Source organism: Coloeus monedula (assembly GCF_965178545.1).
Source record: "Coloeus monedula genome assembly, contig: HAP1_SCAFFOLD_119, whole genome shotgun sequence".
Taxonomy (NCBI): Eukaryota; Metazoa; Chordata; class Aves; order Passeriformes; family Corvidae; genus Coloeus; species Coloeus monedula.
Window position 1 is genome coordinate 452156 of NW_028120785.1, and position 24233 is coordinate 476388.

At 55.0% G+C, this 24233-nt stretch overlaps 1 protein-coding gene across 1 annotated transcript; it reads left to right on the top strand.

The window, feature by feature from the left end:
- Window positions 1-20157: 20157 nt before the first annotated feature.
- LOC309585693 (olfactory receptor 14J1-like) lies at window positions 20158-21006 on the top strand (the record flags this gene model as incomplete). Its single annotated transcript, XM_082303605.1, has 1 exon — window positions 20158-21006. One exon carries the CDS (start codon window positions 20158-20160, stop codon window positions 21004-21006), a length of 849 nt encoding a protein of 282 aa, XP_082159731.1.
- Window positions 21007-24233: the final 3227 nt, after the last annotated feature.

Here is a 24233-nt window from a genome sequence, read left to right on the forward strand (position 1 = left end):
AGCCCGTCCCAGCCCTCCCCGTTCCCTCCCCAGCCCCGGCTGAGTGCGGGGCTCAGCCCAGGAGCCGTCGCCGTTCGGGGCTCCCCCGAGTGCAGCAAACGGGAGAGTGCCCCCCGGGTGAATTTTTGGGGTTCGCTCTACCATCGGCGCTTTAAGATGCCCCGGTAAAGTCGGTGCCCACTGTAACTCCCGTTAAAAGGGCAACACCACTCCCGTTGATTCCGGCAGCGGAGCCCCGGGGGGGTTTGGGGGTCCCGGCAGGGTTTGTGGGTCCCGGGAGGGTTTGAGGCTCCTGGGAGGGTTTGGGGGTCCCGGGAGGGTTTGGGGGTACCTGGGTGGTGCCGATGATGGCGATGGGGACCCCGTGCTTGGTCTGAACATTCGCGAGGGGCTCCTGGGGGGGTTTTGTGTGTCCCGGGGGCTTTTGGCGTCCCGGGGTTTTTTGGGGTTCCCGAGAGGAGTTTTCAGGGGTCTCAAAGTGGGAGTGGGGGTTTGGGCGATCACAAGGGGAATATTTGGGTGTCCCAAGGCTGTTTTGGGGTCCCTGCTGGTGATGGAGATGGGGACCCCGTGCCAGGTATAAACTTTCTCAAGAGGGTCCGGGGGGTGTTGGGAGGTCCCGTGGGAATTTTGGTGTCCTGAGAGGGTTTTGGGGGGTCTGTATGGGGCTTTGCGGTCCTGGGGAGTTTTTGGAGGGTCCCGGGGATATTTTCGGGGTCCCAGGAGAGGTTGGGGTTCCCCGGGAGGGTGTTGGGGATTCCCGGGAGGTTTTGGGGTACCTGGGCGATGCCGGTGACAGAGCTGGGGACCCCGTGCCGGGTATGAACCTTCTCGCTGCGCACGGGCAGCGTCAGCGTGTTCAGGGAGATCCTGGGGGGCCCGGGGGGTTCACCCCAAATCCCAGGGGACCCCAAATGCTGAGGGACCCCTGAACTCCCCTCACCGCTGGATCTGCTGCAGGCAGGGGGGCACCAGCACTCGGCCCCCACCCCCCACTCTGACGGGGGGGCTGCAGAAGAAATCTGGGGGGCACAGACGGGTGAATGGGAACACCTGGGACCATGGTGGGATCATAGTGGGATCATCCTGGGAGTGACTGGGATCATACTGAGTGTAACTGAAAGTGACTGGGATCATACTGGGGGTGACTGGGAGCCCCAGGGCCCAAGCTGGGAGTGACCTGGGCCCCACTCTGGGTGGAACTGGGGGAACTGGCCCAGCCGGGGCTCAGGGTTGTTCTCCCCCAGGGCTGCTGCCACCCCCGGCCCCAGAGAGCCGAGGGACAGGGGACAGCCGAGGGACAGGGGACAGCCAGGGAACACGGCCTGGCGCAGGGACACTGTGCTCCAGCACTCTGGGCTGTTGTGCCCGGGGCGTTGCCCTTGGGCTCCCAGGACAGGCAGAGGGGGCAGAATCCCCTCCAGGAGCTGTTGTTGGCTCGAAGCTTTGGTGTTGGACATTCCCGCGGAGCCACCTGCAGTGGCCGGAGCCCGGGCGGTGCCCGGTGCCACCAAAGCCGCTCCGTCAGTGCCCTCCTGCCCCGGGCAGGGCAGAGAACACCGAAGGAAAGGCCCGAGCTCGGCTCGGGGCAGGGAGAGGGCACTCCCCTGGCGCTGCCACGGGCACCACAGACCCGGCCTGGGGAAAGGATTGGGATTTATGTCCCAGCGAGTCGCAGCAGGGATCGCTTCTCATTTCACTGCTGTCATTTGATTGGCCATGAATTCCAATCATTTCCCCATGGAATTCCCATGGCAATGGGCTGGGGGGAGATCCATCCATGGAATTCTCACCTGACTGGGGTGAGAGTGAGATCTGCCCGTGGAAATTCCATGGGAATTCCTGCATTCCCAAGTGCCCCATTCCTGAATCCCACATTCCCATAGGAATTCCCCTCCCCCTCCCACACCCACCTTTGTGCTCCAGAGCCTCCTGACCACATCCGATGTATTTTGGGAGCTCTTCCACACAGGTGTGTCCCAGGTAATGCTTCATCTGCTCTGCCAGGATCCCTTTGGATTCCCAGCACCTCTGGGGGATCCGGGTGGCACCGTCGGACACCGCAAAGCTCCCGGATGCCAGCTGGAAGGAGATGAAATCCCACCCGTCGTAGCCGTGCCGGTGGGATCCATGGACGCTCCGTTGGACAGGAGGTCGCAGCTGGAAACCACCTGCACCGTGGGGACACCTGGGAACGAGGAGAGAACGGACCCATGGAGTCGTGTCCCAGCCCCACGGAGCCCCTTGCAGCTCCCTGCATTCCTATGCCAGGCACGCAGATCCCATCCCACTCCCACAGATCCCATTCCCACAGATCCCAGCCCAGCCCCCGGCTCCCCCCACTCCCCCCGCTCTGGTTGTACCGGCCCCGTCTCCAGGTCACTGTCGGCCGCGTGCCGGTTCCTCTCCTTGAGCCGGGTCTGGCTATCCCAATATCCCGGGTCTGGCCATCCCAATATCCCGGGTCTGGCTATCCCAATGTCCTGGGTCTGGTCATCCCAATATCCCGGGTCTGGCTATCCCAATGTCCCGATTCTGGCAATCCCAATGTCCCAGGTCTGGCTATCCCAATATCCCGGGTCTGGCTATCCCAATGTCCCGATTCTGGCAATCCCAATGTCCCAGGTCTGGCTATCCCAGTATCCCGGGTCTGGCCATCCCAATATCCTGGGTCTGGCCATCCCAATATCCTGGGTCTGGCTGTCCCAATATCCCAGGTCTGGCTATCCCAATATCCTGGGTCTGGCTGTCCCAATATCCCGGGTCTGGCCATTCCAATGTCCCTGGTCAAGAAAAAGGGTGGGTCTGGGGGCTGGGAGAGGGGGGTGGCCGGGAAAAGGCTGGGTTGGTGCCGGATAAGGGGGTGCAGGGGGGTCTCAGTGCCGGGCAAAGGGGTAAAAGGGCATCTCGGTTCTCAGGAATGGGGGTCCAGGGGGGCCTCAGGGCCGAGGAAATGGGGGGGCAGGGACTTGGAGAGGCAGAAGGGAGTTCCAGGGGCTCCCTGTGCCCAGGGAAGGGGGGTAACAGGGTGGGGGCACCCGGGAAGGGGGAGTTCAGGGGGTCTCTGGTCTTGCAGAAAGGTGGGGCTGGGGGCTGGGAAAGGCAGGAATGGGGGTCCGAGGCGTTCCAGGGCATCCCAGGGTTAAGCACACGGGAGGTCTGGAGGCTGGGAGACATGGGATGGCCGGGAAAAGGGGAGCAGGGGGGTCCTGATGTCCGGCAGTAGGGGATTCAGGGGAGTCCCTGTGCAGGATGAGGGGTTCAGGGGGGTCCCGGGGGTGCTGGAGTCCCAGTCCCCCCTTGCCGCCCCAGGAGCCCCCAGCCCCAGCGCTGGAGCCATCGCGCTGCTCCGGGCAGATCCCGGCGGCGCAGGCTGGGAGATGCGGCAGTGCCCGAGGGAGGGCGGGGGAACGGGGGGATCACTTCCAGCTGTCCCAGGGAAGGCTCTGTAAATCCCAGTCAATCCCAGTATGGTTACAGACACTCCCAGTATGGTTACAGACACTCCCAGTATGGTTACAGACACTCCCAGTACATCCCAGTTCCTGTCAGCGTGCACCCTGTCACCCCCAGCATGCTCCCAGTCACTCCCACCTCCTCCCAGTTGCTTTTAGCACGATTCCTGTTGCTCACAGCCACTCCCAGTCAATCCCAGTATATCCCAGTTACCCTCAGCATGTCCGTAGTCATTCCCAGACACTCCCAGCGGCCCCAGTGAGGTGTTAGTTATCCCAGTATGATCCCAGTCATGCCCAGAATATCCCAGTTGCCTCCAGCATGCATCCAGTCATTCCCAGTTACTCCCAGTTGCTTGCAGCATCATCCCAGTTTCTCTCGGTTGCTCCCAGTAGCCCAAGGTGTGATCCCAGTTGCTCCCTTTCAACACCAGTATGATCCCAGTCACCTCCAGTATCATCCCAGTCACATGCCAGCACTGCCAGTATGGTCCCATTATCATCCCAATTGCTTCCAATCACTCCCAGTATGGTCCCAGTTGCCTCCGGCATGGTTCCAGTTGCTTCCTAGATCAACCCAGTCAGTCCCAGTATGATGCCATTTGCCCCCAGCATGCTCCCAGTTGCTCCCAGTCACCCCCAGTAGGGGGGATGATATGCATGGTGTGTTCCCAGTCACTCTCAGATACTCCCAGTATTAGTCCAGTCACTCCCAATATGATCCAAATGTGACCCCAGTGTGCTCCCAGTCACTGCCAGTATGAACCAGTTGTGCCCCACATGGTTCCAGTTGCTCTCTTTCACCCTCACTTTAGTTCCAGTCACTCCCAGTCTCTCCCAGTGTACCCCAGTTCCCTCCAGCATATTCCCAGTCACTCTGTTGCGGGTTGGGTTTGTAACTGGGCGGAAACACCAATTTAGTGTAGTAGTTTGGTCCAAAATACTCATTTACTGTTTATCTTCTGTGACATAAGAATTAGGAGAAATGCAAAGCAGGCCCCAAACTTGGAAGAATATAAAGAAGTTTATTAACAGACCTAAAAGAGGGAAAAAAATTATACCACCTTCAGAACTCTTCTCCTCCCCCCACCTTCCTCCCTTCTCCCACTGACAATGTAAAAAGACAACCCTTGAGATGTTCAGTCTGTTACCACTTCCATAATAACCTTGTTCAGTCCATTTAGAAAGAGAAGTCTCTTCTTGCTTGTGCTATGAAAACATTATCACAACGAGCCAGCCGCCCACTTCCAAATATTGTTCAGTCCATTTAGGAAGAGGAGTCTCTCTGCTCGCATGTGAGTCCCTTCCCCCGAAGGGAAGGGGGAAGTTGCTTTTCCTGCAACTGCTTTCAAGGGTCCACTCTTGAAGTTTTTGGGGTACAATTTTAAGTTTGAGCCGTTCAGAAACAAAAAACAGAGGCCCTTCCCCTTCCCTGGGAGCAAAGGGTCTTCCTCATCTTCATCTCTAGGACTATCTCTGGGAGCATTTCTAGGAACTGAGGTTTCTCCTTTCCCGTTTGGAGCAAAAGTCCTCATCTGGTCTATCTCTCCCTGTCCAAACTTCTCATGAAATTACAGCTGCGTCAGCATCTGCCTATCTCAGCGCAGGTGCTTTTGCTTACGAGTTGAACACTCCACCCCCCATATCTTCATGAAATTACAACAGGATACTCTTATATATCACAGCTTCACAACAGAATTTCAGCTTTAAGCATCTCCTCTCTCTCTTCCCTCAGGTTTCCAGCTCTTCACAGCAATAAAAGGGTTAATCTCACCTCGGCCTTGCAGCTGTGTGGCTTATCGCTGTTGTCACCTGACCTCTGCCGGACAGAGGTGCGGCTTTGCTGAAATCTTGGCCGCAGTGGAGGGGGGGTGGAGTTCCGAGCCGCTCTGGCTGCCACAGCCCTGCTGGGGGGGTCATCCTGGAGCCATGGCCTGGCCCGAGCAGGGCCTGGGCCGGGCCCACTGGGCCCCGCTCGGGCCCCGCAGCCACCTGTCCCAGCGCCGGAAACGAGAGAGAGAGAGCTGGGGGGGTTTGTCTGTTCTTAAGTGTGGATCACAGAGGCGGTCACAACTTTAAGTGGCTTAAAGAACTGTCCATATTCAAACTGGCCGCTGCTAGGTTCTGTCAGGTCCCAGAGGAAGCTGTAAGCACCCCTTAGCAAGGACATCCCTTCTAGGACTATGCTTGCTAACCTATGACATTCTCCACCCCTCGCCTCTGTGAAGACACACTTAAGAATTATTATCAAAATTACATTCAACTTCTACCATATTCCACCCCTAGCCATTTCAGTACAATTACAATATATGTGTCTCACAATCATGCTACTTAACTTATGACTTAATACCTGCTTTGCCCAGTATTCCTCCTAATTAATCTTTATCTCACAGGTCTCATCAATTGCCAGCATTCCCCACCATTTTGTAGCGGGTTCAGTTCGTAACCGGGCAGAAACACCAATTTAGTGTAGTGGTTTGGACCAAAATACTCATTACTGTTTATCTTCTGTGAGATAAGAATTAGGAGAAACGCAAAGCAGGCACCAAACTTGAAAGAATATAAAGAAGTTTATTAACAGACCTAAAAGAAGGAAAAAAAAAAAAAATTATACCACCTTCAGAACTCTCCTCCCTTCTCCCACTGACAATGTAAAAAGACAACCCTTCAGATGTTCAGTCTGTTTACCACTTCCATAATAACCTTGTTCAGTCCATTTAGAAAGAGAATTCTTTGCAGATTTGCATTCTATAAATTGCACAACCCCTTCAGTTGGTGTCTGTGTCTTTGGTGCTGACCCTGCCCACCAGCAAAACAGGGCCCCATCCTGCCTGAGTGTTACCTGGGAAGACAAAAACCCTCCCTCCAAATGTCCCCCCTTCCTCCTTGTTCCCCCCACTTTATACACTGGCCATGATGTCCTGTGGCCTGGGATATGCCTGGGGTCAGTTGGGGTCAGCTGTCCTGGCTGTGACCCCTGCCAAGCTGCCCCACACCCCCAGCCCCTCGCCAGCGTGGCCGGACGAGGGGCAGGAAAGGCCTTGGCTCTGTGCAAGCTGAGCAAGAACAAAACCATCTCAGTGTGAGCAACGCTGTGCTCAGCACAGAGCCAAACACAGCCCCAGAGAAAGGGCTGGCAAGGAAATTCCCTGTGGCCCAGCCCACAGCAGCACCCCATGGCCACCCAGCATCACCACGGCTCCACGGGTTCCTTTCCATGGCCCCGGCCCTGGCCACGGGACCTTGGGCTGGTGGCCACGGCAGCCGCCTGTGGCCCAGGGCTGCGTGCCCGTGTCCATGGCAGCAGTGCCCGGCCACGGGCCCTGAGTGCAGGTGACCGTGCCAATGCCCATGGCAGCGGGGCCAAGCGTTGGTGTCCGTGGCACCAAAGTGAGGAACGGGTCCCTGTGGCCGCTGCCGTGGCACCTGAGGGCATCAGCGAGTGTCACTGCAATTGTAGCTGGCACCAGCCCGGCACCGCTCTGTCCTGAGGGCTGCCATGGCAGCCGAGGGCAGCCACAGCTCTGCGGGCAAGTGGCCACGGAGCCTGACTGCAGCAATGGGGCCTGGGGGGGTTTCCAAGGGAACTGGAACTGCTGAGGGTTGCCATGGCATCCAACCCCCTGGGATGGCACACAGCCACCCTGGGATGTCACACAGCCACCCTGGGATGTCACAACCACTCAGTGATGTCACACCACCCATCTGTGATGTCACAGTGCTCTCTGTGATATCACTGTGATAGCTCTGTGATGTCACAGCTGACTCTATGATGTCACACAGCCACCCTGTGATGTCACACGACCACTCTGTGATGTAACACCAGCACCCTGTGATGTCACAGCCATCTCTGTGATGTCATAGTCTGCCCAGTGATGTCACAGCCCGTTATGTCACAGCACCACTCTGTGATGTCACACCAATACCCTGTGATGTCACAGCACCACTCTGTGATGTCACACAGCCCCTTTCTGACATCACAGCTGCTCTGGGGTTCTGTCACACAGGCACAGAGGTGTTCCCAAAACTTCAGTGAAACAAAACCTCCTCAGCACCAGCGCAGCACGAAGCAGCAGCATTCTTTATTGGGCCGGATGCACGAGGGGAGAGCCCCTCCCAAAGTCGTGGGTGCCGAGTTCAGGAATGTTCCTGTTTGCAGACTGTGCTTCACAGACACATTCCCAGATTGTCCCACCAGAAACACACACACGATCATCATTGCCCCAAAATCATTGCAGATTTCCCCCACCCCTTTGCACATCCCTTCTTCTGCCCTGGGGGTCTCCTTGGGGGTCCCTGGTGGTCGCTGACCCCAAAGCCAGCCCTGACTGCCCGGTGAACTGGTGAAAGTTGGCACACCTGGGCTGGTTGCTGCCCACAGAATCAGCCTTGGGCGGGTCCATGGCCAGTGGCTTTTGGAGAAGAAGCATTGTATGAACCCACCAGGTGCAAACGGTTTTTCATCTGGCAAATTTCCCCCCCTTGGAGGGCTGTGAAGCTTCTCTTCCCTTCAAGCCTTCAGAAGCCTCACTCTGCTCCTTTACTCACATCCCACGAGTTCCTCAGCTGCTTTCACAACCATGTTCTTTACACAGCTCAAAGCAAGTGTCATAAGCACAAGTAGTGCCGTGATCCCAGTTAGACTTTGCAAAAGTGAGGCCAACCATCAGTCAGGGAAAATCCAAGTCCTTTAAATATTTTATCCAAACAGTTACAGTCTAACCTTCCACTTAATTCCCTGCTGGATGCAGCAACCGATTTTATCCTCTCTACCTGATCATCCAATCCAGCATCACATTTGGAATGTGCACACAACAAGTGTTGCTGTTTGTCCTGGGTTGCAGTGTATTCTATTACCATCCCCATCAGCCGTTGAAATCAGGTGGGGCAGTGTTTCCTTGCCTCCTCCCCCCAGACTATCTTGCTGTTAATGGCCCATCATTGTCCTGCCGCATGACTCAGAGATAACTCCCTCTGGACTATCATCTGTTAATGGGCCCAAACAACACCTGGCCTCATGACTCATTACCCCATTGTGAGATGCTCCACCCAGAGGGAGGAACCAAGCATCCCAGCGTGGATATAAGCTGAGGCTGAACACCAGAGAGGGAACCTTTCCACTGGATTTTCAGAGGACAGGAGCTACACAGTCACCACTGGACCTTCTGAGGAGGAGCAGACCCTTCTTTTTTTCTACAGGATTGCCACTTCAGGAGGACTGCAGCCACCATTCTACCAGACCACCACCACCACCCTGACTAACAGGGTGCCAGGTTGTATCTTAACTCTGTCAGTTTAACCCAGTGTTATCTGCTTTTATTGTTTTTTTGTTTTTCTTTCCCCCTCCTTTTATTTCCCTATTAAATTGTTATTCTGACTTGGTGTCTCCCACTAGTTTGTTTTCAAACTAGTACACTGTTTCAGTTCAAGAATCCACACACTCCCTGTCCATGTAGCAGCAATAGGGCTAAAGCCAATCTGCTCTGGAAGGTCATTTTAGCTGGGGCTGGCAATTGTTCCTTTATTTCAGCAAACCCCAAAGGAGCTGCATTCACTGAAGTTGCCATTTGCAGAGCCCAATGGTGTGGGGCTGGTCTGTTCCTAAAGGCAGATCTTTGCGGAGCAGAGATGGATTCTAAAATCCATCCCGCTGGAGTTCCCGCACTGGGATGTTTCCCAGTTCCATCCCCTTTAACCTTTCCCCACAGTCGGGTTCCCGGTGGTGACTCCTTGCACGAGGGACGGAACGTTCATACCCCCAGTGTCCGTGGTGCTCCTGATTCTCCCAGGGCAAACGTGTGCTCCAAATTCCATCCCTTCCCACCCATCCTGGGGCTCCTAAGGATCTGACCGTGTCCTGCTGACACTCTGTGCCTCTCCAAGGCTCCTTGTTTGTTGGCTCAGCCCACGTGTCCCTGAGAAAGGCAGAATCATTTCTACAAACACAGCCCAGCCTCAGAGCCTGGGCCACAGCCAGGAGCCGCTGGACCTCAGCATTCCAAACAGCTCAAGTGTCTGTCCCAGGGCAATCCCACTTTTCCTTGGTCCTCAGATCCTTTGGCCTTGACCTTGTTAAATCAGGATATTTTATACCCACCTCTAAGGGGTCCTGTGGGAGGCCTGGGCTCCCTGCCCAGCCCAGACACCCCTGAACTGGCTGGAAACATTCCCATTGTCCTGTCTGAGGGCCATTCCATACTGCTGGAATTTGACAGCCCCAGGGGGTATCAGTGCAATCTGTCAGCTGATCAATATTTCCTGAGGTAATTTCCAGATCCGCTTTGGAAATGTTACAATTCTCAGCAGTATTGTTCTGATGTGTCCATGGTAAGGAATATTCTCCTTCCATCCCTGTCCAGGTGCCCTGGGTGCTATTTCCTTCCCACACGTGTTCCCAGATTTTTGTCAAATTGCTGACTGAAGCTCCCCGTGGAACTGGATTTTCTGCAGAGGTTGGTGTTGGCACACAAGCTGTTACAGGGGTTACATTCTGTCATCTGCCAACATCTTGCAGTGACTTTGAAAACTGCATTTCCCTTCCCAGAAGTCAGGAACATCGTTTCTATTATTATTATAGATACACAATTATTGATCATCTCCATCTAGATCCAATAAATAGTATCCCCTTAGAAAATCAGATTCAATACCTAAAACAATAGGATTTATGTAAAACCCCAAACCCCACGGTGTCAGTCAGTCTTGTTTCTGCTGTGTTTAATGTGGGCTCGCTGGTTTTACCCACATGTGATGAACCCCAAGTTGGATTCCTTCTACCTTGAGTGCAGGGTAGGTTACCAGGAGGACTTGAGATGGTCCCTTCCACTTTGGCTGGATTGTTCCAAAATTCCAGGTTCTGGTGCACACCGCATCTCCTGGTTGGAAAGGATGTACAGGCGAGTCCAGCCCCAATGATCTGTTGAGAACCATGCACCTTTTAAGGCTTACAAGAGTTAGTCCCAGTGCTATTAAATATTCATTTCAGCAAAACTTCTGAGCCTTCCCTTGTCTTGTTGGTGCCACATGGGAAGCTTCTGGCCATCCAGAAAAAGGATCCACCAATGCCAAAATGTGCCAGTGCCCCTTCTGCCTGGGCACTTCTGCAAAATCAGTTGGCCAAAATCACCTGGTGATTCCCATTTAACGAGCCCTGGAGGCAGCCTTCTTCCTTCAAAACCAATCCCATCTTTCTCAACAACTGATCTATCATTTTTTGCCATTTTGGTGCTTACTAGATGCCTTTGTAAACTGGCCACCAGATTCTCCACTTCCTCCTGTGTTTGCTGATGTTTTAGTTCCGTTCTACATTAATTGTGGAGCTACAATTACCTGCCCACACGGGGTTACCAATCACCTGCTGGGATTTTCCGTAGCTGCTGCTGCTCCTGGGGCTGACTGCCTGTCCTGATCACTGGAATCTGGTTGTTGTTGCAGAACATTCCAGTTTTTGCTAGGTATTAGTGCAAGGAGAGCTTTTGCAGCACCCTCTAGAGCTGTTTGGTCAGCCAATGGATTCCCTGGATTACCTGGGGAGTCTCCAAACCCATGGGCTTTACAAGGGCACCAGGGCCACTTCTTTTGGCTTTGGCACACTCTGCAGTAGGGGACTGATTTCTTTTTGTGCTCACTGGAGACCTCTGTGCCCTTTCCTTCCATGTGGCTCCCTGGGCGTGTATTATTGCAAACCCAGAGTTCAAATCAGTCCATATGGTCACCCTTTGTCCTTCAGGGATTTCTAGGCAAGGTCATTCATTCTGCTTTTTGTGCTGCTCTGTTCAAAGCTAAAGCCTGGCCTTCTAGGACCTGGCTCGAGGTTCCCACTGCACACCCAGCTGCCCGTTTCCCATCCGCACCACGCTGCTCCCACCAGGGTGCAGGGCCAGTGCTGGCTCCTGCATGGGATTGCTCTCGAGGTCCCAGAGTCTGCCAGAACACACTTGTTCCATGCATCCCAGGCAGTCATGGCACAAAGACTCCAAGCCTTCTCTTAGAAGGGACTCGAACACTTCCCTCTTCCCACCTTGGGGACCTTGAACCAAACCCTGCAAAGCTTTTGCTGCACCTTACAGGCAGGTCAACAGTTTACACCAGGAAAGGGAAAGGAAATGGGAAAGGAAAAGGAAACGGAAAAGGAAAAGGAAAAGGTGCCTTGATCTGAGCAGGGCTCTTTCTCTGATTTCCTTTGGAGCAGGGATCAAAGGCTCTCCCCAGAATCCTTCCGTGCTGCCTGCAGGTGCTGCCATCCCTCAGATGTGTTGGAATTCCAGAGGATGAGGCCACGGGGTGTCCCAATGGTGCCTTGGTTCCATGGCCCCGCAGTGTAACCATGGTGTCCTTGGCTCTGCAGTGGCACAATGGACCCTTCATTCCATGAGGCCCCACAGTGTGGCAATGGTCCCTTGAGTCCAGGAGGCCCCACAAGGTCCCAATGGTGCCTTGGTTCCATGGCCCCGCACTCTCACAATGCTCTCCTTGGCTGCACAAGGTCCCGCAGTGGCACAAGGGTTTCATTTTCTCCTGGATTTCTTTTAGCTTGCTTTCTTTCTTCATTCTTTCCTCTTTTTTCTTTCTTTTTCCTACTTTTTTGTTACTTTCTTCTTTCTTCTTTTATTTTTTCTTGTGTCTTTCTTTTTTTCCTTTTCTCTTTCTTTTTTGCTTCTTTCCTCTTTTTTCTAAAGTTTTTTTGTTTCACATTACTTAGTCTTCCTTTCTTCTTTTTTTCTTCACTTTTTAAATTTTCTTCTTGATTTCTTTTTGTTTTCTTTCCTTCTTTTTTCTTTCCTTCATTTTTTTACCTTTTTTCTTTTTCTTGTCTTTGTTGCTTTTTGTTTTTCATCTTTCTTTCTTTTTTTTCTTTCTTTGGTTCTCTTGTACTTTTATTTTTTCTCGTGTCTTTCTGTCATTTTCTTTCTTCCTTGTTTTGTTCTTTCTTCTTTTTTTTGACTTTTCTTAACATTTATTTTCTTGTTGGTTTCATGTTTTCAGTCTTCCTTTTTTTCTTCCTTTCCTTCTTTCATTTTTATTACCTTTTTGCTTTTTTCTTTCTTTCTTCATTTTTCAATATTTTTCTTGATTTTTTTATTGCTTCTTGCTGCTTTCTTCTTCATTTCTTTTTTTTTTTTCATTATTCTTCTTGGTCTCACATTATTGAGTCTTTCTTTCTTTTATCTATTACTTTCCTTTGCTTTTTAAATTTTCGTGTTGATTTCTTTTAGCTTGCTTTCTTCATTCTTCACTCTTATCTTTTTTTCTTTCTTTTAAATTTTTTTTATTACTTTGTGTCTTTCCTCTTTCTCTTTTTGCTTTCTTTCTGTTCTTTTGTTTTTTTTCTTGTGTCTTTCTGTTCTTTTTTTCTTTCTTCCTTGCTTCTTTCTTCTTTTTTTTCTTTTTCTTTTATTTTCCTGTTGGATTCAGGTTATGTACTCTTGCTTTCTCTGTTTATTTCTTTGTTTCTTTCTTCTTTTCTTTTTTTCTTCACTTTTTTCATTTTCTTGTTAATTTTCTTTTCTTTCTCTTCCTTCCTTCCTTCCTTCCTTTCTTCCTTTCTTCCTTTCTTCCTTTCTTCCTTTCTTCCTTTCTTCCTTTCTTCCTTTCTTCCTTTCTTCCTTTCTTCCTTTCTTCCTTTCTTCCTTTCTTCCTTTCTTCCTTTCTTCCTTTCTTCCTTTCTTCCTTTCTTCCTTTCTTCCTTTCTTCCATTTTTATTATTTTTTGCTTTCTTGCTTCATTTTTTAATGATTTTTAATTCTTTTTTAATAATTTTTTCTTGTTGGTTTCCTGTCATTTAGTCTTGCTTTCTTTCTTTTTCTTTTCTTTTTTCACCACTTTCATTTTCTTTTTATATCTGTCTTTTGATTTTCTTCCTTTCTTCTTTTCTTTCTTTCATTTTTATTATATTTTTCTTGCTTCCTTTCTTAATTTTTAATGTTTTTTCTTTCTTTTTTTACTTTTTTATTATTTCTTGTTGATTTCTTTTTTCTTTCTTTTTTTTCTTCTATTTTACTTTCCTTCCTTCCTTCCTTCCTTCCTTCCTTCCTTCCTTCCTTCCTTCCTTCCTTCCTTCCTTCCTTCCTTCCTTCCTTCCTTCCTTCCTTCCTTCCTTCCTTCCTTCCTTCCTTCCTTCCTTCCTTCCTTCCTTCCTTCCTTCCTTCCTTCCTTCCTTCCTTCCTTCCTTCCTTCCTTCCTCCCTTCCTCCCTTCCTCCCTCCCTCCCTCCCTCCCTTCCTTCCGAATTCCTTCCTTCCGAATTCCTTCCTTCCGAATTCCTTCCTTCCGAATTCCTTCCTTCCTTCCTTCCAAATTCCTTCCTTCCTTCCTTCCTTCCCACACAAGCCACTTCTCACCACATTAAACAGGTGCAAAGCAGCAGGATTCCCTCCTAACTGGGGTCCTCTCACCCACCCAAAATGTGGGGACTTCACCTCAGCCCCCCAAATTGCAGGGGGTTTACGGCACCTTCCCCAAATTCACTGCAACCTCCCAGAAGCCACCTAGAGGCCCCAAAATTGTAAAAAGCAGCAGGAGTCTCCCCAAAAGCAGCTCCTGGTTTTCCTCCCTGGAGTGCCCCACTCCAAGTGCCCAAACCACCCCATCCCTCCCAAACTTCAGCCCACCCCAATGATGCCACCCCCATCCCATCCCATCCCATCCCATCCCATCCCCATCCCCATCCCACCCCATCCCATCCCATCCCATCCCACCCCTCCTGGACACCAATTCCCCTTCTGTGCTTCCTGACTCCCCACAGCCGGGCCTTGGGGCTGACGGATTGAGCCATTTGGGGCTGCCATCGACACACTGGGGCTGGCATTGAGTTGATTGCAGGCACCCGCTCAATCCCTCCATCCCAAATGGGAGCTTGGAACCTCTCCTCAGGCCTTGCTGTGTCCATGGGCTCACCTCAAGTCCCAAAATGAGAGCCAGGGCCCCACCGGCCATTCAGAACCTCTCAACATTGCCACAAACAGCAGCATCCTTCCCAAAATGGGCTCCCCACATCCCTGACAATAGGTCCCCCTTCCAAGGAACAGAGCCCCCCTCTCACAACCCCTCCCGAAGCACTGGGGGCACCCCAAAACTGCCTCAGGAATGGGACATACCCTGACATCCCTTCAGGAATGTGGGATACCCCAGAACCCACTGAGGAACGGGGTCCCCCCGGCCTCATCATGCGCAGCCTTCAGCTGTCTCAGGCAGAGCCCATCCCGCCCTCAGCAGCCCCAGCCCAGCCCAGCCCAGCCCTCCTGGGCAGGAAGCCCCAATGGCCGAGCCGGCCTGGGACACTTGCAGGGATGCGGGGGCAGCCGCAGCTTCTGGGGCCAGCCTGGGCCAGGCCCTGAGCGCCCTGCCAGGGAACCATTGCTGCCCCACATCCCATCTCAGCCTGCCCTCGGGCAGCGGGAAGCCGTTCCCTGGGGCCCGGCCCCGCAGGCCCTTGGCAAGAGTCTCTCTCAGCCAGCAATTGCTGCTCCTCCCTGCTGCGGGGCCCAAGCTGCAAGTTGATTTTCTGCCGCTGGCCCCGGCCCAGCCCCGAGCCAGGGCCAGGACCTTGCCCTGGAGCTCTGCAGGCGCTGCCTTTGTGCGGCCGCAGCGCAGCGGCCGCAGCTCGGAGCTGCCCTTTGTGTCCCCGCCGGCAGCTGCCAGAGCTGGCGGGGCCGGGCCAGGGCCGGGCCAGCCCCGGCCTTCCCGGCTCTGGGACACAGCGGCGGCAGCCCCAGCCTTCCAGCCCTGCACACGCTCCCACACAAGCCTCCAGAGCCGCGGCCACGCAACGCAACTGACCGGCCACTGACCCCCCAGCCTGGCCTGATGGCCATTCCTCTGCCCACACCTCGGCCAAGCTCCCCTTGGCCACCTCCTGAGCCACAGTGCCACACACAAGTGGCACATACAGCTACACAGCTCTGCCCAGAGCTGGCAGGGAACGTTCCTTCAACAGAAAAACCACCAAGAAAAAGAGAACTGCCCCCAGCAGAGCTGTTCCCTCCTGCAGTAGTTACACCTGCACACCCACAGCGCCTGAGACTGCAAGCAATGAGCATTCCCTGGGCACATGTGCAGCCCAAGCAGCTCGAGGACAGCCTTGCAGCAGGACTGCTCTCAGCTGAGCCAAAAAGGCCCCTCTGGCAGCTGCAGGGCCATTGCAAAGGGCAAGGGCCAGAGCCTGGGCCCACGGCGGAGGAAAGGGCTCTCAATTCCCCTGCCCTGCCACCTCAACCCTGTTCCCAGGCTGCTTCCCACACAGGATTCCTCTGCAGGACTGCGGAAAGCTGAGAGGCAGCTCTGGCTTCTCCACTTTTCCTGTGCTAAAGCTGCCTGGCAGAAGAAATGGAGGGACAGCTCTGGTGGCACAATCCCTCCCGGCCCAGGGCCCAGCGCTGGGAAGGTCTTTCCGTGCCGAGGCTTTGCTGCGGCCAAGGAAAGCTCCTGGCTCAGGGTCACCTTTCCTGCTGGGCCAGAGCCCCCGAGTGGCCCAGCAGCAGCAGAGAATTCCAGCACAGCCCCGGCACGGGCAGGGCGGCCCTGGGCGGGCTGCGGGAGCCGGCAGCGCCTGAGCTCAGAGCAGCTGAGCCCGGGGGCTCTTGGCCAAGGCCGAGGCCCAGCGAGCATTTCTCAGCTCGCAGGGCGGCCTGGAAAGGTGCTGGGGGGGATCATTCACCCCCCAGGGCGGTCCCAGTGGCTCCCAGGATTTCCATGTCCGTGCTCCCAGCGCTGCTCCCAGCCCTGATCCCTGGGGATGGCAATGTCCCGCTCCCTTCCCGGGGCAGGCTCACACCTGAGCCAGGTGTGCAGGGCAGGACCTTGCCCTGAGCCCAAGCCCTGTCCCCCCTGCAGGATCTGCTTCCCATCGGCCTCTTCCTCCTGCGGCCCCAAGCCCAGCTCGGTGCTGAACGAAGGGCGCTGGGCCGGGGTCATCCCCCGGCGGGGGCTGCGCACCCCCTCTGCCCCCTCCCCAAATTCCCTCCCGGGGCAGCAGGGGCTGCCTCAGGAGCCCTGGGGCTCCTGGGGCTCCGTGCTTTCCTTCCTAAAGAAGAGAACCATCCTTCCCATCCAGGCTCCCATGGCCAAAACTGAGATTCTACCTCCCAAATTCTGTCTATCCAAGGATTGCTCCCAGACAAAAGCTGCCATGAGAGACAGGTCTGGCTGCCCTCGCCCATGGTGGCCACCTCTCATCTTCTTTCCAAACTCTTGGACTTTGTGCTTTTCTTTCATGTGGAATAAACCCATCCTTCTCAACAAGGTGTCCATGGCCAAAATTGGGATTCCACCTCCCAAATTCCCAATATCCAAGGGCTGCTCCCAGACAAACCTGCCAGGACAGACAGATGTGGCTGGCCTTGGCCTCTGGTGGCTGTGTCTCATCTGCCCCTGAAACCCTGGGGCTCGGTGCTGCCCTTCCTCTGGAGACCACTGTGACCCTGCGTGGCCTCGTGGAACCCAGGGGCCGTTGTGACCCTGCAGGGCTGGTGGCACCAAGGGGACCATTGTGACCCTGTGGCGTTCCATGGAACCAAGGGGCCACTGTGGCACTGCTGGCCCCAAAGAACCAAGGGGCCTTTGTGACAGGGCAGCTGGGGAGGCCCAGAGTGGACACCAGGAGAAAGGAATTTCCCTCCCAGGCAGGGCTGGGGTGCAACACGTCCCCCAGAAGGAGTCTGGAGCAGCCCAAGGCTTTGTGTGCCCAGGCAGAGGCAGGCAGGACGCAGAGCTGCCAGCAAAGGAAGGGGCCAGCCAGGTGGGGCAGCCGGGGGGATGAGGACAGCCTGCAGGGACAGAGGCGCAGGGCAGGGACACCGTGGGACAGCCTGGGCTGCAGAGGGCAGAGGGATGGGCAGCAGCTGCAAGGCCCTGACAGAGCCAACTTGTGCAGCCCTTTGGCCACGGCTGCTGGCCCTGGCCCTGAGGCCAGGAGGGGACAAGTGACCCCTGCAGCCCTGGGGCCTCAGGGCCTCCTTGTCCCTGCCCAGCAGCCTGGCAGGGGCCGCCCCATGGTGCTGCCCTGGGCACTGCCCATCCCCACATCCCAGTGCCCCGGCAAGAGCCCTGAGCACTGAGGGAAGGACAGGATCTGCCTTGCCAGGGGCTGGGGCTCAGGCCTTGGCCCTTTGCACTCATGGAACACAGCCAGCTTTGCTCAGCACCAGAGACACCTTTCCCTTGCTTGTCCCCCCCTGCCATCGCTGCCTCCAGAGTTCTGCTCTCACTGGAACCTGGGGACACTTTCACGTGAGTCGTGTCCCTCACTGGGACCCATTAAAAGTTAAAGAAACTTTGGACTTCGAATCTGACTTTGAGTTCTTGGGAAGTTTTTTGAAGACACTCTGAGGGACTGAGTCTGATGTGAACAACACCAAAGGCCCGAGAGGGTCATTAAAATCCTTGTGCTGCTGCTGTGCTGCTGAGCTGGGCTGGGCTCCTGGCACAGAGGGAACTCTCAAGCTCCTGGCAACCAAGGAGAGCTTCAAAGAGGCAGCTCTGCTGAGGAGCAGCTCCTCTGCCAGCCCAGCAGGGCTGCGGGCACTGCCTGCAGGTACCTGGGAGGAGTGAGCAGAGAGCTGGCTAAAGCAGCTGGGAGGGCAGCTCTGAACTCATTCCTGGAGAAACCTTCCCAGCGTGGGACACAGTGAGTCTCTGGCTGCAGGGATCCTCTAGAGCTGGCCCATGGCACGGCTGCCATGGCTGTGAGGATGGCTCTGCTGCCGTTCCTGCCTTGGGGGAGGATGTGCTGCAGAGCGGGGCTGCCCTGGGCACCGTCAGAGGGACAGGGCAGGACGGCTCCTGCTGCCAGGGCCGGCTGCAGGCTGTGAAGGTGGGCAGCAGCCAGGGGTGCCCAGGGCTGTCCTGCAGAGCAGCTCCTGCAGCCCTGAGGGCTCTTTGCCAGGCCAGGGCATCTGCCACCTGCCAGGGGCAGCTCTCAGCCTGCCTGGCAGCTCCCCATGGGCGGTGCAGGGGAGCTGTGGCTGCAAGGAGTGACTCCTGCAGGGCAGGTCCTGCTGCTGTGGAGAGGCTGCTGTGGGGGCCAGGGCTGCTCAGAGCTCCAGCTCATGCCCAGCTCATTCCTGAGGGGATTTTCATGAGCACATTCAGGGCAGGAGATTCCTGCTTGAGTCTCTGCTTTCCTCAGTTTGTGCTCCCACTTTTCCCAGGCTCAGCTTGGTGGGAATGGAAACTCAGCTGTGCAGGTGGAGCAGGGGCTGAGGCTCTTAAACCATCCCACTGAGGATTCCTGGGAGCCTCAGCAAGTGCCTGCACCTCCGCGGCCTCCAGATCCAGCCAGCATCACCTTTCCATGGTGCCCAGGCCCGGGGGAGCTGCTCTTTAATCCCCGCAGCCCCGAGCGGCTGCCGGGCAGGGCTGGCCCAGGGGCTGGGCTGGGCTCCGGCAGCAGCGGCAGGGACGGAGCCCGGGCCGCAGGAGCAGCTCCCGGCTGGGACAGCTCCAGCAGCAGAGCCGTGGGCAGGGAGGGAGGGAGGCAGCGCTGAGGGCAGCCCTGCTGAGGGGAGCTGTGGCAGCTGCCGGGCCTGCCCTGCAGTGCAGACACCGCCCTGAGCAGCGCAGCCCCGGTGTCCCCTCGCAGCCAGCACAGCCCTCAGCCCGGGGGCTCGGGGCCCTCAGCCCGGGGGCTCGGGGCCCTCGGTGCCCTCCTGGGCCGGCAGAGCAGCACCAGAGATGAAGGGCATCTCTGCGGCCGCGGGCCCGTTCCTGCTGCCCGGGGCCTGAGGGCGACTGTCCTGCCCTGGTGCTGCCCGGGAGGGGCTGGGCAGCGCTGCGCAGGGAAAGGCTTTTCCTCAGGGCCCGGCTCTCTCTCCTTGCCCTGCTCAGCTGCTCCTGGCGCTGCTCAGGGGCTCTCTGGGAATGGCAGCTCCAGCTGCAGGCTCAGGCCCAGCCCTGGGGCTCCTCCTGTGCAGGCTGAGCACAGCAATGGGGTGTCCCAGCTCCCTGTGCCCCGGGAGCTCTGGGCACGCCGGGCTGGGAGGCTGGCAATGAGCCGGCTCTCCTCCAGCAGGGCCATGGACAGGACCCTCGCTGTGCCCTCGGGATGCCATCCCAGCTGTGAGCTGCCTTCCAGGGGACACTGGGGCCGGGAGTGTCCTTGGCCAGCAGTGGGGCTGAGACTCTGAGAAAGGCTGAGCCACTTTGCTCGGCTGTGGGTCCCTCTGCTCTCAGCTGTGCCAGGCTGATTTTCAGGGGAACACAGTGACTGCCCTCGATCTCAGGAGGGGCAGCTGGGGACAGATGGAGGGACAGAGCAGCTCCCCTCACCCTTCTCTGAGTTACAGCCAATGCTCTTGCCTTGCACAGCTCTCTCTGCTCTCCCTGGGCACAGCAGGAAACCCTCTCAAAGTGCCTTTGGCCGTCACCGTTCCTTAGCCCTGGCACAGGAGATGCTGCCCAGCTCCTCTGCCTCAGGAGCACTTTGGGCTGATGGAGTCCAGCCCCAGGACCGGCCCCTGTCCCCATTCCCATGTCCCCGCTGAAGCAGAGCAGAGCTGACTCCTCGCTGTCCATGGGCACAGCCCCTGCTCGTCACAGCAACGGGGCCAGATCCCAGCAGAGCTCCAGGCACGGGGCTGAGGGAAGGGCTCTGAGAAAAGGAAAACTGGGGGGCAGGGCCAGGAGAAAGGGCTTGGACATTGCTCAGCAAAGTCTCCCCTGACTCCTCACTGTCTCCTCCTTCAACAGCACTCCATGGCCAGAGGCTCAAAATGTGCAACAGCAGCTCCATCAGCCCCTTCCTCCTGCTGGCATTGGCAGACACGCGGCAGCTGCAGCTCCTGCACTTCTGCCTCTTCCTGGGCATCTCCCTGGCTGCCCTCCTGGGCAGCGGCCTCATCATCAGCGCCGGAGCCTGCGGCCAGCACCTGCACAGCCCCATGTTCTTCTTCCTGCTCAGCCTGGCCCTCACCGACCTGGGCTCCATCTGCACCACTGTCCCCAAGGCCATGCACAATTCCCTCTGGGGCACCAGCCACATCTCCTACTCAGCATGTGCTGCTCACGTGTTTTTCTTTCTCTTCTTCCTCTCAGCAGAGGATTTCCTCCTCACCATCATGTGCTACGAGCGCTACGTGTCCATCTGCAAAGCCCTGCACTACGGGACCCTCCTGGGCAGCAGAGCTTGTGCCCACATGGCAGCAGCTGCCTGGGCCAGTGCCTTTCTCTACGCTCTCCTGCACACGGCCAATACATTTTCCCTGCCCCTGGGCCAGGGCAATGCCCTGGGCCAGTTCTTCTGTGAAATCCCACACATCCTCAAGCTCTCCTGCTCACACTGCCACCTCAGGGAACTTGGGCTCATCACTGTCAGTGCCTGTTTGGTGTTTGGCTGTTTTGTGTTCATTGTTTTCTCCTATGTGCAGTTCTTCAGGGCCGTGCTGAGGATCCCCTCTGAGCAGGGCCGGCACAAAGCCTTTTCCATGTGCCTCCCTCACCTGGCCGTGCTCTCTCTGTTCCTCAGCACTGTTATGTTTGCCCACCTGAAGCCCCCCTCCATCTCCTCCCATCCCTGGATGTGGCACTGTCAGTTCTGTACTCGGTGGTGCCTCCAGCCCTGAACCCCCTCATCTACAGCCTGAGGAACCAGGAGCTCAGGGATGCCCTGAGGAAAGTGAGGACTGGATACTTTTCACAAGTTAAAATCTTTCTATTTCCTTCTGCCATGCGGGGAAAATTATGACTAGGATGCTTCTCAGAAGCATCTCTCTTTTCTGCTCCAGAACCTTCAGAATGTAACTCTTTACAATCTTGGCCTCTTTTTCCTCTTTGTCCATATTTTCATTGGTGCTTTTTCTTATTCTTTTTCTGGTGTTATTCTGCTTTTTATAAAGTACTGTAGTACTACTCCTTGCATTTCTGCATGAACATCTACCTTTCTTTTGAAACACAAAGACTTTCAGGAGGCTTCTTCTCTGTGCCTTTGAATCAAAACAAGGGGCTGTCCTGACCTTTGTGTCCAAGGTTTGTTCCTCAGCCCTTCTCTGGCTCTGCAGGGGCAGTGCCTGTGGGCAGAGCTGGAGGGAAGAGACTCCCAGCACAGCAGCACGGCCAGGGACAATGGCCCAGCCTCTTCCCACCTCTGCTCTTCCCAGCTCCACACTCCCTTTCCCAGCCCTTCTGAGGGTGCAAGGCCGGAGTGCTCGGGCAGCTCGGTCACTGTCCTGCTGCGTGTCCGTGCTGTGAGCACAGGCAGGGACAGGCCACGGGCACTGCTGGGACACAGCCGGGCTCCAGCACAGCAGCTCCATCAGCAAAGGGCATCTCCTGGGGGCAGGGCAGGAAGGCTTTGCTCTCCTCCAGAGCTGCTGCCAGGAATGTGCCCCAGGAATGCCCTGGCAAAGCAAACCCCAGTGCCCAGGGGCAGGGGGGAGTGTGCAGGGGGGGCACGCAGCAGTGTCCTGGCACTGCCAGAGCTCCTGGGATGGACCTGAGGGAGCAGCAGAGCAGGGCCTGGGCTGTGCCTTTGTTCCGGGCACAGCCTGGGAAGGTGCCCAGGGCAAGTGTCCCACACCAGCCCCTGCCACCAGCAATCCCAGCACTGGCCTCTGCCCTCCCCTGCAGGAGGTTGTTTGTCCCTGCACGGAGGGACACCAAGTGACCAGGCCAGCAGTCCGTGTTTGCTGTGTCCTGAGGAGCCTTCAGCAGTGCATCGAGTGGGTGTGGGGAGATGAACCCGAGTGAGCACAAACACCATCAGCAGCACTCGGGGCTGGCACAATTCCAGGGGCACAAACTGTGCCCTGAGGCCACTTCACTGCCAGAGTAATGTCCTCTGGGAAAGCACCTGAATTCTTTGCTGGGCTGTGCTGAGAACTGCATGGAGACAAACGTCCAGGGCAGGGAGCCTCCAGGGAAAGTGCTCAGGACAGCCAAGGGCTGCACAGAGAGACACCGGAGTGGTGGGTCTGTGGGGAGAAATCACAGCTGCCTCCCTTGGGAATCGCCCCCAGGACCTGGACAGGCTGTGCTGTGTTCTGGGCACTGACCTGGAACCGAGGGATGTGGAAAAGGCCTTTGGTGTCAGGGACATTGGGAAGGCTGGGCAGGCACTGGCATTTGTCCCTCAGGGATTCCATGAGGGTCCTGCCAAGATGAGCTCTGCTCCTCCTTGGAGCCCTTCATGGGCACAGAGGGCTGAGAGACCTTTCCAGGACAGGCTCAGGCCAAGGAGCCCTTGAGTCTCTCAGCCCCCCGTTGGTGCCTGCTGGAATTCAATCCCCCTCCCCATCCCGCAGCAGCCCCGCATTTCCCTCCTCCAGCCTTGCTCTCCAGCACAGCCACGGGGGCTCTTCGGGCTCTCGGCTTTTCCTGCAGCCACCGAGGCCAGCTGAGCTCTGCCTTCCCCACACTCAGCCCTGCCCAGCGCAGGCAATGCCCAGAAATTCCCTGTGTGTCCCTGGCCTTGCTGTCAGCCCCGGCAGCGGCTCCGTGGCCCCTCTGTGCCCCGCTGCCCCAGCCATGGTGCCCCAGCCCCTGTGCAGGCCCAGCCCAGGACAGGAGCGCTGCGGGTGGGAACGGCCCCTGGGCCCTGCTGCCCACAGCAGCCTTGGGGCTCTGCGCTGTTGAGCTTTGGACGGGGTACCCTTCCTTCCCGGACCAGGGTGAGAGAGCAGAGGAGGCTGCTGTTCTGCTGAGTTCTGTATTTCATAGTCTCACAGCTTTCTTGAAGGCAGAGTTCAAAGGGGGTTACATGATAAAGGCAAGCAGCAACAGCAACAACAGGCAAAAACAGCTTCTTCTTCTTCTTCTTCTGTATGCTCTATATGCTTTATATGCTCTATATGCTCTATACTCTACATTTTTTCTTGCAGAAGTGTGGATTAGATTTGTTAATTGACCAATAAGATTAACACACGATTCCAGTTTTCCTTTTCTTAACCTATCCTGGTCTAATTCTAACAGTCGTAAGCCTCACACCAGTGTTACACAGGTATTACACAGATTTGCGGATGCAGTTTCTATCAGCTCTTATTGTTTACGTGAATGCTCCATCTAAAAAATGTGAACAGTGTCATTCTATCCATATTTTGTCTAAAGTAAAGAATTCTGTGAAAAGGTAACACTGCTGCAGTAAGATCTGTGTTTAAGGTCTCTGCTGCAGCTTTTCAATGTTTAAGGCACTTAGCATATATTTCTACTAAAGGTTAAAAAATCTATATTTCTATTTCACTTTGGTGTGACTTCATGTATCTCAGCTTGTCCAAAGGTTTTAATTCAACCCTTGTGCTTTGGCTTCCCTCTGGGCCTGAGTCCAGAGGAGCTTTCACTTCAACAAAACAGAACACTTACAAGAAAAGTAAATGGAGTGGGAACTCATGAGAGATTGAATTTTCTCTGATTCAACTCAAGGATTGATGCCATAGACTTCTGAGTGGAAGAATAATTAATTCATTCTCCTTAAGACAATAAATCAAGAGAATAAATTAGACTTTTGTATCAGGTATGAGTGAAGAGATTGCATCCAACACAAGTTTTTCCTGTAGGATTTTTATTTTATTTTTTTATTTTCTCAGGAGATTGTATCAAGGCAGAAGAATTAAATTCAAGATATTTGTAGCAAAGAGACCTCTACTGAACTCATTGTTCCAAATAAACATATCCCTTACCCCATATTTCCATGACCAGAAGTTTTTCTAATTTTGGACTCTAGTATATTGTACTGTATGTGTATTCAGAATACTTTGCAACAGTTAAATTTGCTTAAATTTCATTTCAGACATTTACTTAATTTTAAGAATTTGCCTCATTTCAGCCATCTTTTAAAAAGTATTTTCACACTTTTATT